At 46.1% G+C, this 19109-nt stretch overlaps 1 protein-coding gene across 1 annotated transcript in view; it reads right to left on the bottom strand.

Annotated features, from left to right (window-relative positions):
* The window catches only part of LOC149279512 (solute carrier family 4 member 11-like), a 43181-nt gene extending 27184 nt beyond the window's left edge, over positions 1 to 15997 (bottom strand). Inside the window, exons 1-3 of the mRNA XM_089501079.1 lie at positions 15989 to 15997; positions 11454 to 11502; positions 3108 to 3266 (exon numbers count right to left, since the gene is read on the bottom strand). Coding sequence (XP_089357205.1) covers positions 3108 to 3266; positions 11454 to 11487 — 193 coding nt within the window. The 5' untranslated portion in view covers positions 11488 to 11502; positions 15989 to 15997. The remainder of the gene's footprint in view (positions 1 to 3107; positions 3267 to 11453; positions 11503 to 15988) is intronic.
* Between the last annotated feature and the right edge of the window lie 3112 nt (positions 15998 to 19109).

Raw genomic sequence — 19109 nt, 5'->3', positions numbered from 1 at the left:
CGCAACGGAGGACGGCACGGTGAAAAGCATTCCTATTTACAGCACCCCGGGGCGGCCAGCGGAGATCAGACGAACTCGCCAACTGCCTGCAAAAGTGTGACGGCGGGGCAGCTACCTGACACAGTGCCTGAAAATCAGGACTGTTGGGAGGTATTCGTGTAGGAATTTATTTTTTTTTTAACGAAAAAAAAAAAAAAAAACAAAAAAAAATTAGAATCCATGCTTTATTTTTTTTTACCCACCAATCACCATTTACGTGCATCTATTTAATGATATATTTCTAGATAATATTTATATATTGAAGGCGTCCTGTTTCGGTTCGTGAACACCGGCTCCGTATTTATTAGCTATGGTGTTTGTTAACATAACGCTTTCTCATATTTGAGGAGAAAAAAAAAAAAAAGGTATTTATTAGCGCTGCAGTAATTTAAATCCATTTAGTACCAAAACAAGATTTATACACGAGAAAAGGGGCCCGATGACTTTGTGTTACACCACTGACAACCCGAAAACGTATTCAAATATACTAAATTCCAAATTACGGTTGGTGCCAGAGATAAAAGCAGCCCCCCCCCCCGCAAAAAAAACAAAAAACAAAAAAAAAAGGTCAAACTGCACAACGAGTAATTAATTAAAGAGCGAAGAGTTGAGCGGCAGCTTCAGGGGATCTCTGCACTCCGTGCGATACCTTAAAGGTTTTAGGAGAGGAATGTCACCAAAAATGCCGAAACACCGCATTACAGCAAATTCTGCTGATCATCTATCAAAAAAAAAAAAAGAATCTAAACATTTTTACCGTTCCTGCGAACTATTTGGTTTTTAAAGATACAGATCAGCGCAGTTTGCACATTATAATGGGGGGGGGGGCAGATTGTCCTCTTAGCAGTAATGAGTAGTAGCAAGTAATGAGAAATGCTAAAAAAAAAAATAAAAAAATTAAAAAAGGACATTTTTAATATTGCAGTCGTATGGATCTAAAAATTATTATTATTATTTTTTATTTTTATTTTTTTATTATTGATGTCATAACCTTGTTGGGCAGTCAGGGGGCCGCAGATCTCCGACCGAAACTTATCAATGTGAAAATCCAAAGCGCAGGATTCGCGGTTTTTATAAAATCCATTTTATCCGTCGGCTGCTGGAGGGGCAGATAAAATATTGATCAGCAATTGAAAACGTTCCGCCGCGGGGTGCCTTTATTCCGATCCGGGATCTTCGCGAAGAATTATTCTCCTCGACGGGCGGACCGCGATACTTTTATTATCTTCCGTGGACTCGGGATCCGGTGCTCTGCGCTGTAGAACGCGTCAGGACCGAGGCTCTAGAATTCACCTGAAAGTCCAACGGGAGTCACAAAGTCCAGAACTCGCAGAGATCTTCACACCCGACGCGGAGGAAGCAGCACAAGTTATAGATTCTATGTAATTCGGGGCGCTTAACTCAAGATTAAGAGCGAGACTTTAAAGTTAGCGATGGGAATGAAACCAACAGTCCGACGGAGCCGGTCGGCGACCAAGTAGAGGGCAGAACATGGAAGCAAGAGGCAGGGTAGAAGGATATTGGGAACAAGGAGACGACACTGGATAGAGAGGGACTGGTAGCCGTAGAGGTGATCGTTTCGGGGACAATAAAAAGGTGAAGGGGCAGTTGGGTAAATGAGGAACGATAAGCCGTCAGCTTGAAGATGGTGACGGGAGTTCTTAATAAGAAAAACAATTCTCCCCAGACTGCGCTCGTTCTGCAGAGCGGTTATCTCCCCCTGCCTCTTAATAAGGGGTACGTTAAGTATTTTAAGGGGCTAGGGTGCAATCCAGGAATGGCCCCCGCAGGCTTAACCCAGACCATTACCGCTAGGGGTGAATGAGAGCTGTTATCACACCGCCACACAGACGGCAGCTACCAGGACAACGAGAGGGATATCACAGGCAGAGGGGCGTCAGATGAGCATGAATACCCCCCCCCCCCCCGGCTGATGGCGTTGGGCAATGACTGGGTTAGGCTGCAGTGTTTCAGAGGCTGTTAGCCGGGATGCATTGCGCTGGATACCGGGCGGACAGACACGACACGCTGCACCGAGCACGGGGTGAAGGCGCTCTCCATCTGTCGGCGCGCGGGATAAAAGCACAGAAATCACTGCATTATTTATGGCAGAGAAAGGCGCCAGCTGGCAACGGCAAGCATTAGGCCTGATAATATTACAGACGGGGTACAAATCTAAGCACAGGTTATCTTACTTCACTAAGAGGGTGGTAGATAAGGGGAACAACCTCCCAGTAGAAGTGGTAGTGGGTAATACAGCGAGGGGATTTAAACATGCATGGGATAGGCACCTAAGACAATACGGTAAACTAGCCACGGGGTCTTGGGTGTTCCTGGTAGAAGGTTCAATAATCGGCTAAAATATTGCATTTTATATAGAAAAAAAATTAAGACGTTTACAAAATGATGAATTCTTCCAACTCTCTTCCCATCCGCGGCCAACAGCAGCGCAGGTTCTATGAATATTTACAACATTCCTATCAGAATTGCTGGATTACAAGAGAAATTCTAAGCAATTCGTCTCTTGCGGGATTTTTTTCCTTCTGAAGGGAATTCTGAATTATCAAAAACCTCCTTATCGCGATGACATTATGTGCAAAAGGCGGCAGAGATTAATAACGCTGGTCCCGGGATCGGAAATAAATATTTTTGAGCTCGAACGCGACGAGTTCATGGTTCCTGTGTTATCCACCAAGTCCACCATATTTGCTCAGCCAACGGTGGTCCGCCAAGTCCTGTACCTCAACACCGACATTCTTATTAAGAGACACAATCTCTATTCCACAAGCACTTAGTATGATGCTGATCTAACGGGACTACGTGCCAGGTCTACAAATGCGTGACCTTATTTTTCCCAATGTTATACTCGGAGATTCCTTCAGAGAACCGGCGGCTGGAAGTTGGATCCTTTGAAGGAATTAGAATCCTAACTCTGGTCGACTGACTCCTAGTTAAAGATCCCATGTGCCAAGCCGTCATATACCCCACTAACACACTAATTGGCGCTAACTAAGCGCTGCATTTGTGTCACCGCAACCCCCCCCTTATGATTCCTCTCCGGGACTTACCTGCAGCACTTTGCGGGACTTCCAAATTGACATTCACAAAAAAACGTATGCTCTCCCCAGAAACGATGGATGAGTGCACGGTGTCAAAAAGCTCCTCTCCTCCTCCCCCTTCCTCTTCTTTGGGGTCACAGCCGTCATCGGTGTCACACTTAAGGTAACCTGGAACGATACAAACATGCCTTAAAGTCAATAGTACTTAGATACGTTACCCGTTTAATTGCATTTAAAAGCGCTGCACATACACACACCTACATACCCCCCCCCCACACACACACGGTATGTAGATTTCAGATACCCCTCCCCTGACTTCTAACGCATCCGATGTCTTCTCTGGCGATGAGAATAGGACAGAAGCTCCAGATCCGGAAACGGGATTTAATCGAACGGCTAATTAACCGATGCAAGTCCACTGCAAGCGCCAAAACACACACATCAGCCGAAGACAAACAGCTCTCCCTTCTGAAAACGGGCCAGAAGCTGGAGCAGTAGCGTACCTAGCGGGGGGCGGGGGGGGGCGGTCCGCACCGGGTGCCGCTCATCAGGGGGGTGCCAACTTGCCGGCACCCCTCCAGAGACGGACAGCAATGTCCGCCGCTGGAGGAGCAGGCTTGCAAGAGAGCGGTATCGGAGGTCTTTAGCAGACCTCCGGCTCCCTTGAGTGATTTTAAGCCGGGTTCAACCTCCGATACCGCTCCCTTGCGATCCGCGCGGCAACAGCTGCTGTGCGCCGGGATTTGTTGTCAGATCCCGGCGCACAACACTGAAGCCGCGCCCACCGCTGTCCGTGCCCTCTGACCCGGAAGAAGACAGAAGAACTGAAGAAGAGGTGCGAAGAGGAGGAAAAGAAGCTGTAAGGAGAAAAGAGGAAAGGTAGGAAAGCATTCAGTGAGTGAGAGTTGATTGGTGTGTGTGTGGATTGGTGTGTGTGTGAGAGTGATGGGTGTTATGCTGTACCATTTCCAATGTATTTTTCATTATATAATTATGCTCTAGTACATCATAACTCCCATCACTCTATACTGTTCCATACAGTGGCAGAGCTGGGAGACAGAGGCCTTGCACCCCCACCGCAGGACTCCTGAAAGGTAAATGAACTTCAAAGTGGGAAGATAGTTAGGAGGGGGTAGATAGGGAGAAGGGAGTGAGACGGGGGGATAGGGGGTAGATAGGGAGAAGGGAGTGAGAAGGGGTAGGTAGGACAAAAGGGAGTGAGAAGGGGTAGATAGGGCAATCATACTCCTATCATGCCAAGTCTGCGAGTACATCCTGGAATCTGGGTATGCCTGGGCATGATAGAAATGTGATTGCTGTTAACAATCATATATATATATATTGTTATTTAATTGTTTTGTCCTATTTTGGTGCGTTACTTACTTGAAATAAAAGTGTTAGATTTTTTTAATGTTGTTGGGGGGGCCCATATTCGGTTTCGGCCAGGTAAATGCTGCATTTTCGGTTTCAGTCCAGAATTCGTTTCGGTGCATCCCTACTACTAATGAAGTGGTAGGCCTACACCACATCAATGTTTGGCTTGGTATATAGTGATAGGAGTTATGCTGCACTATTGTCAATGTCTGGCTCAATGTATAGTGATAGGGATTACGCTGTACCACCGTCAATGTGTGCCTCAGTATATAGTGATAGGTGTTATGCTGTACCACCGTCAATGTCTGCCTCAGTACTCATGATAACAGTAAGTGTTATGCTGTACCACCTTCAGTGTCTGCGCCGGTATATAACGGTAGAAGCTATGCAGTTTTAAAGTGTGTGGGGGGGTGCCACATACAGGATCCGCCCCAGGTGCCAAATACTCTAGGTACGCCCCTGAGCTGGAGTAACCCTCTACAGGCAGTTACGACGCGCTGGGGTACTTTGGGCACTCGAGATGCAGCGGACTACGTTTACCATAATCCTCAGCCAGTCGAATGGAGCGGCTATGGTCAGCCATTACCAGAGGTTTGGTGTGATAATGCTCGGTAAGGGCCGTTAATTAAGGCTTCTGCCCCAACCAAGCTTTCAAGCCAACTCAACCTATGGAGTTTGCCATATGGACTACAGCTGACCCCCCTTTCCCCCCCCAGCTAGGGTAGACAACCAGGCTTATCTCTCTACCTTGGAAGGTTTCTAAATGAGCCGGCTCAAAAATGAACCCTTTAATAGAGATCACGATTCTACTGCAGTAGTTATAGCACATAGGTACACCATGACTTGTCAAGGAAGTGGATATATTCTGAAGTCACCTGTAGTCAAGCAGGGATTTAAGCAGCGATATAGCAGTGAGAAAAGCTCCCATCGGCATGCTTGCAAAGAATTAAGTCAGAGAATCTGACTTAATGTGACCCAGAGAATCAGCCCATTGACCCCCAAGGCCGGGGTAGAAACCCCGACAGCTCCCAGGCAGGCTTATGTCAAAACACAGCATGGACCAATTAATATTAAACCTTGTGGGGGCAACAACAAGCCTTATAAGAAAAAATCTCAAGACAGTTGGTAGTAGGGCTGAAACAACGAATCGATAAAATCGATAATAATCGATAACGGAAATCGTTGTCGACGATTTCCGTTATCGATTAATCGAGTGATCGATTCGTTGTTGGAGCACTCGGCTCCTTTTACTTACCTCCGCGAGCGTTCCCCGCTTCCGCTACACGCGCCTTCTTTTAGTTGCGGTTCGCTCTGTGCGAGTGGCTCCGTTCGCACAGAGCGATTCGCGGGGGTGGGGGTGGGGTTTCAGGGGATGCAGGGCAGAGTGGGGGTGGGGGGGCAGGCCAGGGTAGGAGACTGAGTGCAGGGCAGGGTGGGGGTGGGGATGCAGGGCAGGGTGTGAGTGTGGGGGCAGGGCAGGAGACTGGGTGCAGGGCAGAGTGGGGGTGGGGGTGCAGGGCAGAGTTGGAGACTGGGTGCAGGGCAGAGTGTGAGTGCAGAGCAGAGTGGGTGCAGGGTGTGAGTGTGGGGGCAGGGCAGAATGTGGGGGCAGGGCTGGGTGCAGGGCAGAGTTGGAGACTGGGTGCAGGGGCACAGTGCAAAGTGCTGGGTGCAAAGTGCCAGGGCTGGGTGCAAAGTGCCAGGGCTGGGTGCAAAGTTCTGGGTGCAAAGTGCCAGGGCTGGGTGCAAAGTGCCAGGGCTGGGTGCAAAGTGCCAGGGCTGGGTGCAAAGTGCTGGGTGCAAAGTGCCGGGGGTGGGGCAAAGTGCTGGGTGCAAAGTGCCAGGGCTGGGTGCAAAGTGCCGGGTGCAAAGTGCTGGGTGCAAAGTTTCTTGAACAGTAATAGTCCACCTCTTTTCAGAATGTTTGGGGTTATTTTGTTTCATAAATATTGTGTTTGGGTTTTTGTACTTTGAAAATATCGTTTTTTTATTACATCATAACAAAATAAGAATGTTAATGTAAATTTTAAGTTGTTTTTTAACATCCAGTTCATTAAATTATTTTAAACAAAAAATTTGCATATTGTTTTTTTTATCCGATTAATCGATTAATCGAAAAAATAATCGGCCAACTAATCGATTATTAAAATAATCGTTAGTTGCAGCCCTAGTTGGTAGCTATCAAAATACAGACAGGAGAGACAAAAATACCGTCAGTTTTTCAGACTCGCTCAGCGCTGCTTCGCATTAAGATCGAGTCAGACTCCAACAACATTACTAACGATGAGTACCGCAGTCATTAATAATAATTATTAATTAATACCCGGATATTCCAAACCACGCTATGAAATGATTTCTCTAACGAGGCAGACAGCGGGGCGATCAAAGCGACTGATACCAACGTAAATAACCTGGAAAAAAACTCATTTCAAGCAGGCTTTGAAGATGCCTGCAATACCCCGGCGTGCGAGGAACTCCCAGAAGCCGATTCTATCGGATATTAATTCATATCAGAATGTTTCAAATTTAGCCAGGAGCTCCCATGGTGAATATTTGTATTCAGGTCACAGCACAAGATTCATTAATTAAATATGGGTGAAATCGTGTTATTTAAGGTTTAAAAAGAACTGACAGGGTGGCGGAGAAGAAGTGTAGTTTTTACCCCGTAATATGTTTTCAGTGATTTGTATGATTCTCGCTCTGTTATCTGATCCCTGATCTACTAAACACCGCGACTCCTTATCACACTGCCTGTGGGGAACAACAGAATGGCTCAGTCTTATCTAGCCGGACTCTCTCACTAATGAGAGTCTATGGAGGAACGGACTTCATTAGCATCGCCATAAAGCATCAGCTCAGTATTGGGTTTGAGCCGGGAAAGTCACCCAAAATATCACATGACTGACAGCGACGGCGGCTCCAGGCCTGCAGATAAAGGGAGTTTATTGGGATCGATAAAACCAGGATTTTTTTTTTATTTTTTTTTTACAGCGCACAGGGGCAGGGGAATTGCTGTACACAGCACCGGGGTTGTATTTATCTTACAGCGTAAAGGATTTTGTTCCAGTAAGTGAAGGGTGACTCAGGCCATCGGCAATAAGAATTCTCCAAAGAACCAGCATGCAGCATTCTGCCCGAGGGGCCGCGAGGAAGGTCTCGCTCATCACCCAACCGGTAACCGCCGTGCTAACTGAATGGAGAGCTGCACCGCTACCTCACAACATTACAGCCCAGTAACGTCCGTCGTGGAAAGACTCGCGCAGGTCCCCGACGCCTCCGGGGACGTTTAGTGAAAAAATCATCCACAAAACCAGTCGCTTTCTGCCCCCGGGAAAGCCGCGACGCGCGCATGTTTGATGATTGAAGCAATTACAGAACGGTTTATGTAACGATCGGGTAAAACTGGTTTTCTGGTTTATTCCGTAACGCAGCCTCGAGCAAAAAAGTTCAGCGTTCAAAAAGGTCTGTAGGAACGCGGAGCCCGACGGCCGTCGAGATGAAATCGCTCACGGACTTACACTCTAATTCCACCAAGATGGCGGGTCACACATAAGCTCACGCTCATCCTCCCTGGGCTTCACTCTGTATTTCCCCTGCGCATCACCATCACACCTACCGCTCATCACACCCTCACGTACCATTTTAAGGACGACTTTGCCCCTCTTCATCTGGATCTTCCCCTTAGAATGAAGCCAGACACCCCATCCTTCTCTGCAAAATTGCCCAACGTTCTCCCATCTGAAGGGTGTATTCATACTTTCCAACAGTCCCGATTTCCAGGGACAGTCCCGTCGTCCTTTATAGGTACCCCATTAATCTGCTTTTGCAAGCATTGGGGACCAGGGAGATCGGCCGACAGACCAAGGGAGGTGAAAAGTACATGGGGGTTTGTGCTGTCGTATTTGCCCCATGGAGAGCACACATCTGTGGTGACCAAACTGTGATGAGCACCAGGAAATGACATCACAGGTCGCAGTGATGTGTAGGGGCAGACCAGCGATCTGTTACGGGTGATTAACGCTTCCTCCACTATTCACTGCGTGCATGGTTTAGGCGATCCTGCCCTTATAGCCCTCAGCCTCCAGCTTGGAGATGAAGTCTATCGCTTACCCCATTAATCGGGCTCTGTAGGTTTTATTTAGAAGACGGAGACACCGTTAACATTTTATACGCAGCCAAATGCATATACGATTAGATTAGATTAGACCCCCAAGCCGCACGGCGGCACCACCGGTCTCGGGAAGCACATGGAGAACAAGCCCCAGGTTTTGTTAGGAAAGTCCCAACATCCGTAACACCAACGAAGCTCCCAAGGGCTCGCAATGTCCTACTCTGCCATCTTTATTCCTATTTCTTATTCTGAAAGAACGGATGGAGAAGTTTAAAGAGGCAATCCCGCCATCATATGCGCTTTAATGTGCACGATAGCTGTGTGGTCCCTTTAAATGTACCCGGTACCCCTTTGCAATGAATAGGGGGGACCCCGTGCACTTTAATGGGAATCCATTAATTTCACCGACCAGCGGCATTAAAACTATTTTCAAAGGAGACGTCCGAGACACAGCTCTTCGTATACAAAGAGGTAAGTCTGGTCCTATGGTGTGTAATTTTAACAATGTACATAATATATACTACAATATAGTGTGCATATGTGCATGTGTGTACGTATGTCCGAGTATGTGTACGTGTGTACCTTTCGTTTTCCCATTAGATATAGCTTTTTTTTTTTGCCTATAATAAAGCACACAGGGGTGCGCACGTCCGCATTTAACCCTACGTTCGCTGTTCCACCACGCCAGCGGCTTTTTGCATGACATTTTTTTTCCCCCAACGATAACTAAAAGATGAAAAGCAGCGGCAGCCCCATTGTCTGGGTGACCAGCGTCATGTTCTAAGTTCGTACCGTTGCTGTAAAACGCCTGGGCATTGTTTCTGGGACACAATGCGGACACTTTACACAACAAAAAGAGGAAGACCCGCACCCTGATATACGGTCGGGGTGGGGGGGGGGGCGGATTTAAGATCACCAACGCCAGAGCCACCGCATATTTTTTAATATATTTTAAATGGATTTTAAGCAGCAATACAAGTGATTCCCTCTAATAAAAAAAAATAAAAAAGAGATCATAAATAAAAAAAAATAAAAAATAAAAAAAATAAAGTTACTTTAAAAAGGACCAAACTATCCCATAACGAACTTAAGAGTCTGAGAAAGCCCAACTACAAATGATGAAAAAAATTATATACGAGTTAAATAAACTGTACTGTAATATACTGTTCTCCCCACATATCCCTTTAGGGCTTTATCAGTATACACGGTGTATAGGGTATTAGCGGGATGGTTACCGCGACGCCTATCATTACCTGGAGACGTATGTGAAATATTACATATAATGTGAAATATTACATATAATAATATAATGTGAAATAATCTCCCAGGCTGAGCGTGCGGCTTTCCTACATTCCTCTATTCTAACATAATTCATTCCTCGTAGGAAGAGATCACAGCGCGGCCCCCCATATAAATCCAGCGCTGGTAAAGCCGCGCACGTATTTATCCCCCGCTGAATATTCGATGCTCACGTCCCGCTAAAAGGAAATAAAACCCAACATGTAGAACATCAAAGCTGGCGTTTCCATCGAGTCTCCGTTCTTGGATACTTTGTTACCAGCTTTGATCTTTACAGAGCCGGCGGGTTTGTCGGCTTAAAGTCACAGCGTCTCATCATAACGAGGACCGACGGGACCCTTTCATTCGGAGAAGCCCACCCAAAGAGCAACAGAATAAACTGGTGGGTGTTTAAAATAAAAGCAGGGGGCTTTACATCATTCAGAAGCACACGGCCAGGTCCATTTATCTTCCATGCCTTTCCCCTCAGTGTTACACAACATCCCGGCACTCATCCGCTTAACGGTGCGCGGCTCCGGATACAGCGGGGATCGACAAATTTGGTTTGGATTTTGCCCCCATCGTGTTTTTACTTCCATTTATTACCCCCTGGTCTGCAGTTAAAGGATGTTTATTGGGGCAATACAATATAAAGCACACTTTGCTTCATTTCTGCACTACTTTGTACAGTACCGCAATTAACCCCTCATGGCATATTTTACACAACAAAGACTCAAGCTTGTATGTTTAACCATTATTCTTACACCATACAGTAACACACACACACACACACACACACGCTAACGACTTATGCTCACAAACACTAACACCTTACAGTAACACACATTAACATTCTACACTCATGTTCACACATGCTAACACCATATGCTGGCATACACACCACTATACATACTAACACATTATATATAAATACACACTAACGCTACGCACACATACACTCACCTACACTACTTCCCCTCACACGCCACGTCCTATCTTCCGCCATTGTGAATCCGACACCCTATGCTTACCTGTGGGGGTGCAGCGAAGCACCCAGCGGGGTCACTTAAAGTGCATTACATGCCCCCCCCTGGGCATCACACGGCACCCACTTCAACGCAGCCCCCCACCCCCCCCGGTGCCGGATTCACAACATCAGCCCTGGCCAGTTTTTAACGCAAAACCCCGGGCCGGGTCTTTGTCGAGGCCTGGGGTATCGGAGGCTGGGGAGGCCGCGCAGGCTCAGCACATTCCTCCATAGTGGAAATCAAAGATATCGCCTGTAACCGGCCCATACAAACCAGGGAGCCCGACATGCCTGAGTTTGTGGCACAGGGGCCGGCGACTTCCTATAACCCCCCCCCTGGGGCGGCCGTTGCAGGTAAGGCATCAAAAGTTACAGCAGGTTATTTTTGGTTAAGAGGGCCGTCGCAGTTGGAATTCAGATAAATATTTCTTAGTGCATTTATTTTAAATAATTTTATACATTGGGGGGGGGGTAAAGTGGTTCAAGGAAGCCTTGTGTCCGACTTAATGTATCCACTCGACAGAATACATCGGTGCCCACGATATAATAAACATATTAAACTCACCAGTCTCTTCAAAGAAGTATCCATTTCTGGACATCGCTGCCGGAGGGCTCTCTGGAATAAAAAATAATAAATAAATTAAAAAAAGGATCTCTTGTTTAAGGCTTTGATTATTTTTACACTTGACAAAAAGTTAATAGAAATTTTACAGCTAAATATATCATTCCAATATTTTCCCCCATTTCCCTCCTGTATTTATAACCATTATACAGCAAGCCTATTACATAAGGAATATTATTGGGGGGGAAAAAGTAAATTTATATTTATTGTGTAAAAAAAAATAAAAATAAAAATAGAATAAAAATAAAATGTAAATAAAAATAAAAAAAATCTGCAAACATAGTATATATCTTAAAATTCATTAATTCATGTTTGAGAAGTCTCAAAAACGTTATTTAAAAAACAAAACCAGCGCAGGACCGTGGCAGTCCCGGGCCCCCTCCCCTTACATGTAATTATAAATTACAAGCCCCACCGCAGCACCGAGCACATTTCAAGCTCTAGCGAGAACCAATAATTATGGTTTTGGCCCGAAAAAAACAGGAATCCACCGATTTTTTTTTCTCTTTCTCTGCTCATAATACATTGCAAACTAAACGACAAACTTTGGCAAGCGATGATTTTTCTTTTTTTTTTTTTTTTTATTATTTTTTTAGACCTTCTCGGTCAAGCTCTATAATTTAATAAAAACAACTGCCTATTGTTTTCGTCCCATCAGGCCCAACATCAGCAGGAGACGGCATTCATTGAGAGATTCTGGACTGCCCCAGTATGCCTGGAAGTACTAAAGTGGTTAAACTGGTAAATGTTCCGACTCTGGTCTGGTCTTAGATTCAGGAGCCGTATGTCTATCCCATGCATGTTTAAATCCCCTCACTGTATTACCCTCTACCACTTCCGCTGGGAGTCTGTTCCACTAATCCACCACCCTCTCCGTAAAGTAAAGCTTCCTTATATTACATGCAAGCTTCCTACCTGGACGGTCATTATAAATAAAACCAATGTGAGAAAGTAACACGAAACGCTATTGGCAACAATTAAAAGTATCACGTTATACACTCATTGTTTGCACACAAAAAAGAAAGACCGTGGAAAACGAGACTTGGGTGAGCGACCTGCCGCACGGTATGTATCAAAACCCCACCGGAGAACGGAAGGACAGGAGCTCCTTTCAAACTAACAGCCCTTTTGAGTTTCCGCCAGGTCCCCGACAACCTGCCACCGACATTCAATACCCAGCAGCTCCGCGGGAAACATCATTAACCACAAACACGCTCAGACCCGTAAAATAATAATAAAAAACAAAGAAAATATTAAAAACAGACATTCAGAAACGTAACGCTTTTATAGGCCGGCGCAAGTACAGATAGCAAGACGCGTAGAAGGATATATACGCCTATTCCACAAACATCGTTATTTATTATAAAAGATCCTGTATTGATGGGTTTTTGGCTTCATTTTGTTCTTAGAAGCATTTATGATTGACAGTAGCAGGTCCTTGACTGGATCCTTTCCAGACAGCACTGATCTACGCCATATACGTGTAATTTTTGTGTTAAATGCGTATTGGAGCTGATTTCGCACGGACAGCGGCGGATTTTACTGCATGCCAATCGGCGCAGCCGTTCTGTAGTTATTGGAGATTGTCTGTCTTTATTTAACTCCGCCCCCAGCTGCCACGACCGAAAGCAGGAAGTGTACTGCGGTATGCTCCTCGCACATGCTCAGTAGAAGCCGTCAATCACACGTATCATATCTGAACACTGATTTTTTGTTAACGTACATGGGATTTTCTGCTGTTTTTCTACACATTATCGGGGCTTTTAGGGCTGTAGAACCCTGCGATCCCCTCATACCCAGCAAACATTCTGACCTCCTGGAAAAGAGGGCGTCAGGGGAGGAGAGAGGGGCAACAGGGGAGGAGAGAGGGGACTGAGCTGTGGGGTTAGAAGATATAAGGGCCAAACCAGCTGTGGCTCAGAAGACAACCTACCGATGGCCGACACAGAGCTCCCGTTTTCCGTTACTTGCATTCAGGTGAACAAAGCCCTTAATCCATACATAACAAGAGCAAATTTCCGACATGAATTTGCTGCATTCCAGCTCCGATAACCGAATGAAATGCATCTGCTCGGAGGTTTGTAATAAAACGCACCGGCCGACAGTTATTCCAGGATTACTGTTCAGATACCGGGGCCCCCAAAAAAGAGCCAAAACAATTCACATTCCCCGGATGCTTCGGAGCTGGAAGCAGATGAAGCGCCGCGGGCGTTTAATTAGGAGGACACAATCAAAGCGGATTTGTTTCGCCGCCGCACAGACGGCCAACAAGCCCCGGCTCTCGCAGAAATTCGCAATTATACCTTCGCCCCCCCCCGGCACAAAAACAAGCTCAGCGTTCCCCCAATTTATACGGCGGGTTATCGTAAACCTCCTAATGCAAGACTTCAAATATGCAGAACGCTTCGAGTCGCAGCGCAGACCAGAAAAACATAAATAAAAGTGCTATTAACCCCTTAAGGACAATGGGCGGTCCCACAACCCATTGAAAGCAATGCATTTTGAGCGCGTACATGTACGGGCTTTGTCATTATGGGGTTAAATAATTAAAGGGGGAGCTTTTCCTGCAAGACATATTTATTAAGAATACCCTTTCCACTCAATTTCGTTATTTAGGACATGGACATTAAGGGGCTCACATTTGCTTTCCCAAAGAAGGACTGGCAAAAGAAAAACAGGGACACTTGGGAGGTTTTGCTCATTCATTTACACTATATTTGCAAAAAAATAAATTAAAAACAAACAAAAGAAAAAAGTGAAACTTGTGTTTGTTTGGGACGGGATTGGGGAGCCCCCCCCACTAAATATAAGAGAGGCTACTGTTACTCACTTTGAACATTCTATTACAAACATTCTATTTGGAGAGATCCAAAGGTTTGAATCGTCCCGCGAGGATATAAAAACTGCTGGTAGGACAGATGCAGTAAGAGGAGACTAATCTACAAACTCCGTGTGCGTGGAATTTCCCTTCATGGAAAAAAACCCCACACTTTACTCGATAACCTTCAACACGGACGGTCAGAGAGGTCCTTTTTTTTTTTTTTTTTTACCAGTAGTTTCTGCCCCATAATATGTTTTCTCGCTCTTATCTGATCCCCAATCTACTAGACAAACACCCGACTCCTTATCATTCTGCCTGTGGGAAACAAAAGAATGGCTTAGTCTTAATTACCTAGCTGGACTCTGTGACTAATGGAAACCTATGGATGGACAGACTTCATTAGCATCGCCATAAAGCATTCGCTCAGTGCGGTGTTTGAGCCGGGAAAGTCACCCAAAATAGACTGAAAAAAAATGAAAGCACACACCTATACATATTATATATATACACATACATATACACACTATATATATATATATACACATATACACATACATACACGCACACTTAATTTATAAAACGAATATGTAGTATTTGGAAAATGTGCTGCTTCCACTTTAAAGGCTCTTCTATACATGTCCCGCTACTAAAGTACGCAATATATTAGAAGGTGACTTCCTCGGCTTCCTGTTATGGGGATCTGCATGATTATTCCTCCCCAATAAGCTGCTAACGTTTGTAGATTGCTTCATGCATTGTTCGTAAAGGGGGGGGGGTCATATGAATAACATGTCAGTGTCTGAGTGGTGATGTTTTCCCGCAGGTTAATCGCATGTTCATTCATTAACTGCCAAGCGAAGAATGAACGGCTTCCAGGTAGAACGCAGGCGCAGGATACAAAGTTACCCGCTGAGTGAGAGCGATCAGTGCGATGTGCTGCGTACGGAGAGCGGCCCGTTCTTTTTCATAACAGCTGATAAACTCACGCGCTTCTCGTTATTCTTTTAGCACCGCGGCACTCGTTATATTCCGCCATCCTCCCCGCTGCTGGGATTAGAAACTTAGACGGGGTTAAAGAAAATCTATTACAGGGCTAGAAGCAAATAAGAATTTCTTGAATCACAGACTGAAGGGTGGTAGAGAAGGAGAGCAGCCCCCCAGCAGAAGTGGTAGAGGGTAATACAGTGAGGGTATTAAACATGCATGGGATCGGCATATGGCTCCTGAATCTAAGACGAGACCAACGGCTGATTAAGGTTTGATTCTTTACAGCAAGAGAAACGGGCGACTAGACGGGGGCCGGATGGGGCCGATATGCAGGTAGATTCTATGTTTACTTATCCTGTTGGGTTTGGGGATAAGCCGCGAAAAGCCTCCAGGTCCGGCGCTTTTACACCTGGCTTATTTGGAGGATGACAGTATTTACATGAAACGCACACAAAAAAAAAAAAAAAAAACGTAAAGCATTACCGGCTGAGGGATCCGTGAGGATTGAGTGAGGATTGAGTGAGGATCGGCTTTATGTACGGTGCCTTGGAGGGATTTGGACAATACCCTCCTGCAGTTGAAAACCACTTTTTTAACATTTAATTGGAACGTATATTTATCCAGGTTATGGTGAGCAAGAAAAAAAAAAAAAAAAAAAAAGCCAAAAAGCATCCACGGCACAGCCACCAAAATCACAAATCCCTTTCTCAATACAGGCGGACCTTAAAACACTCCGGCTCAGGTAACATAAGGACACGGAGCGCGTTATTTTGATTCCCTACCCATAACTACAAAGGCTCTCTCATTTGCATAGCCCAACCCCTTAATCACTGGGTCTCTTCAGGGCAGGATAGGAGCAGGACTCGCATTTGTCAAATTGTCTCTCGTACGGGCCTAATTTACTCGCGGTTACAGTCTATTAAACCGACAAACATCACCCAGATCGTCCGTAACAAAATATCCAATTTACCAAAAAGAGGAATCAACAAGCGATTCTTTCCTTTTTAAACTAAAAAAAAAAATTAAAAAAAATTATATATATATAAAAGCTCTTTTTACTCAAGCCTTAATCAGTCGTTGGTCTCGTCTTAGATTCAGGAGCCGTATGTCTATCCCATGCATGTTTAATCCCCTCACTGTATTACCCTCTACCACTTCTACTGGGAGGCTGTTCCACTTATCCAACACCCTCTAACAAAGTAGGACTTCCTTACATTCCATCTAAGCCTCTGAAGCTTTAAAAGGTCCAAAAACAGCATCTCTTATGAAAAAAAGAACAAAAAACAAACAAAAAAAAAAACAAAGATCTGATCTACAACGATACACAGATATCCGTTCCTTCTACAAATGTTAATCAAATTGTGATTTCGCCCCCCCATACCCTTTGGATACGGGATTTATGGCTGGACGGACGGACGGACGGACAGTCCGACTGACTGCCCATGGAACGGACTATTTAAAGGCTGGATATATAACGGAGGCTTCATATAAATCACTGATTCTAGTGCAAAGCTACAAAATCTGGCCTTATCACCATAGCAACCAATGCTTTAGTCTAATCAACTGGAAAACGTTATTTGTTGCTATGGCGATTATTGTTTTCTATTGCACCAGCGCAATGATAATTCACCAATAACGTAAAAGAAGCAAAAAAATTATCACAAGAGACACAAAGGCAGGCTTGTTGCCATAGAAACTGAAAGGCTTCTTAAAAGTTGGCACGGATCGCGCATGTGCACGGGGAGCTAGAATGTAGTTCGAGGCGACAGAGCCCCCTTTATAAGGCCGGGGTGTAATAACCACACACGGAAACCGATCCGTGTAACTACCCACAATGCACCTCGGCCCCTACTGCTGCCCCTCATGCCAAATAAACTTGCAACGGCCGGCCTTGGTGAATTCGGGGAAAGTCTCAAAAGCGTCAGAGGTGTGTGTTTAATGTACGGCTACTTTACAGAGAGGGTAGTAGAAGAGTGGAACAGGCTGCCAGCAGAGGCGGTAGAGGTTAATACAGTGAGGGAACCTGCCCTTCTCTCCAATGGAATATGCCTCGTTATTACGTCTCGAGACAAAGCAGATCCGCGCGCTTAACTTAATTTCACATAAAGATCCGCTCGTCCGGGGGGAGGGCAGCCGACGGCCAGGAGAGCATCTGCACGCCAACACGCCAACACACCTACTCGCCTACACGCCAACGCTATACGTCACAGCGAGAAGTTACTGCGTGCCGGGCGGCATCCTCTGTATCCCGTGACAGAACCCGGTCCCCAAACACAACATCTCCCCGCACGCTAAAATACAGCGGAGACATCACCGCCGGACGCACGATACAGAGAGCGTCGCTTTCCCTATAGCATGCGCCGGACGCAGGATACAGAACGCCGCTTTCCCTATAGCATGCGCCGGACGCAGGATACAGAACGCCGCTTTCCCTATAGCATGCGCCGGACGCACGATACAGAGAGCGTCGCTTTCCCTATAGCATGCGCCGGACGCAGGATACAGAACGCCGCTTTCCCTATAGCATGCGCCGGACGCAGGATACAGAAGCCGCTTCCCCTATAGCATGCGCCGGACGCACCATACAGAGCACACTGTCGGCTTGGTGGAAGGAACAGTAGACAACTAACCAGCTAAAAGCCCCAAATGCGCGATATTCTCTGCGGGCTGCGGGGTAACGTGCTGTATGGACTGCCCGCGCATGCGCTGTAACATGTATAAGAGCTGCCCCTTCCGCCTCCTTACAGCTCACGCGCATCCATCACACGGGGGAAGCGCATGTCACACCTCGCGCCTGCGCCCCAAAACCTTCCCAATCTACCTCCTATAAACTTAACTGTTATTATTACTCCTTGTTTCATATAGCGCCAACATACTCCAGAGCCCTGTACAATGCCTTACTAAATACAGCCGGTCATGAAGCCCCTCTTGCATTAAGAAGCCCCGCACAGTCGGCCGAGGAACAGAATCTGCCGGCGGTGAGACCCAGCCTGCCCGTCTAGCCGGTGAGAGCCGTGAAGACTCAAACCTTAATCAGTCGTTGGTCTCGTCTTAGATTCAGGAGCCGTATGTCTATCCCATGCATGTTTAATACCCTCACTGTACTACCCTCTACCACTGCTGCTGGGAGGCTGCTCCACTTATTTCCCTGTTTGGCATTGCCAATTTCAATAATAAATCAATCATTTAAAACAATTAAAGACATGAAACCTTTCAAGCCTCCCAACTGAGTTAACAGCCAGCAATAATTCATGGTATCGCACAGCAATATTCTCTAACGGACCTCAGTGAAAGAGGATGATGATAAAAGGAACAGCATTTAAGAGGGTGGTAGACTCCCGGCAGAGGTGGTAGAGGGTAATACAGCGAGGGGATTAAACATGCATACGGCTCCTGAATCTAAGCCGAGACCAACGACTGATTAAGGTTTGAGTCGTTACAGCAGGAGAAACGGGCGACTAGACGGGGGGCCGGATGGGGCCGATCTGCCGGCAGGTTCTGTATTAATAAGCAACTCTATTTATTTCAGACTACAAAGCCGCGTGAAGACAATATAACGAGGAATAAAGCACACATGAATATTGCATGCCCAGGACTCGCTCGGAGCCCGATCCGCTTCCCGGCCGATTGCTCCCCTATTTGCCTTCGGAAAATGAAAATACATGCAAATAAAAAGGATCGCCCCAGCGTCACTTTCACCCTGGACAGGAAAGGGTTATTTACATTCGCCGCTTGCAATGTACCGCTGCCCCTTCCACCTTAACCGCCCTCGAAAATTTCACGTTACAATG

The sequence above is a fragment of the Sceloporus occidentalis genome, unplaced genomic scaffold, assembly GCF_023333645.1.
Source record: "Sceloporus occidentalis isolate IW3139 unplaced genomic scaffold, rSceOcc1.0.p SCAF_163, whole genome shotgun sequence".
NCBI lineage: Eukaryota > Metazoa > Chordata > Lepidosauria > Squamata > Phrynosomatidae > Sceloporus > Sceloporus occidentalis.
Note: the sequence above shows the minus strand (reverse complement) of the source record. Positions and strands in the feature narration are given on the sequence as shown.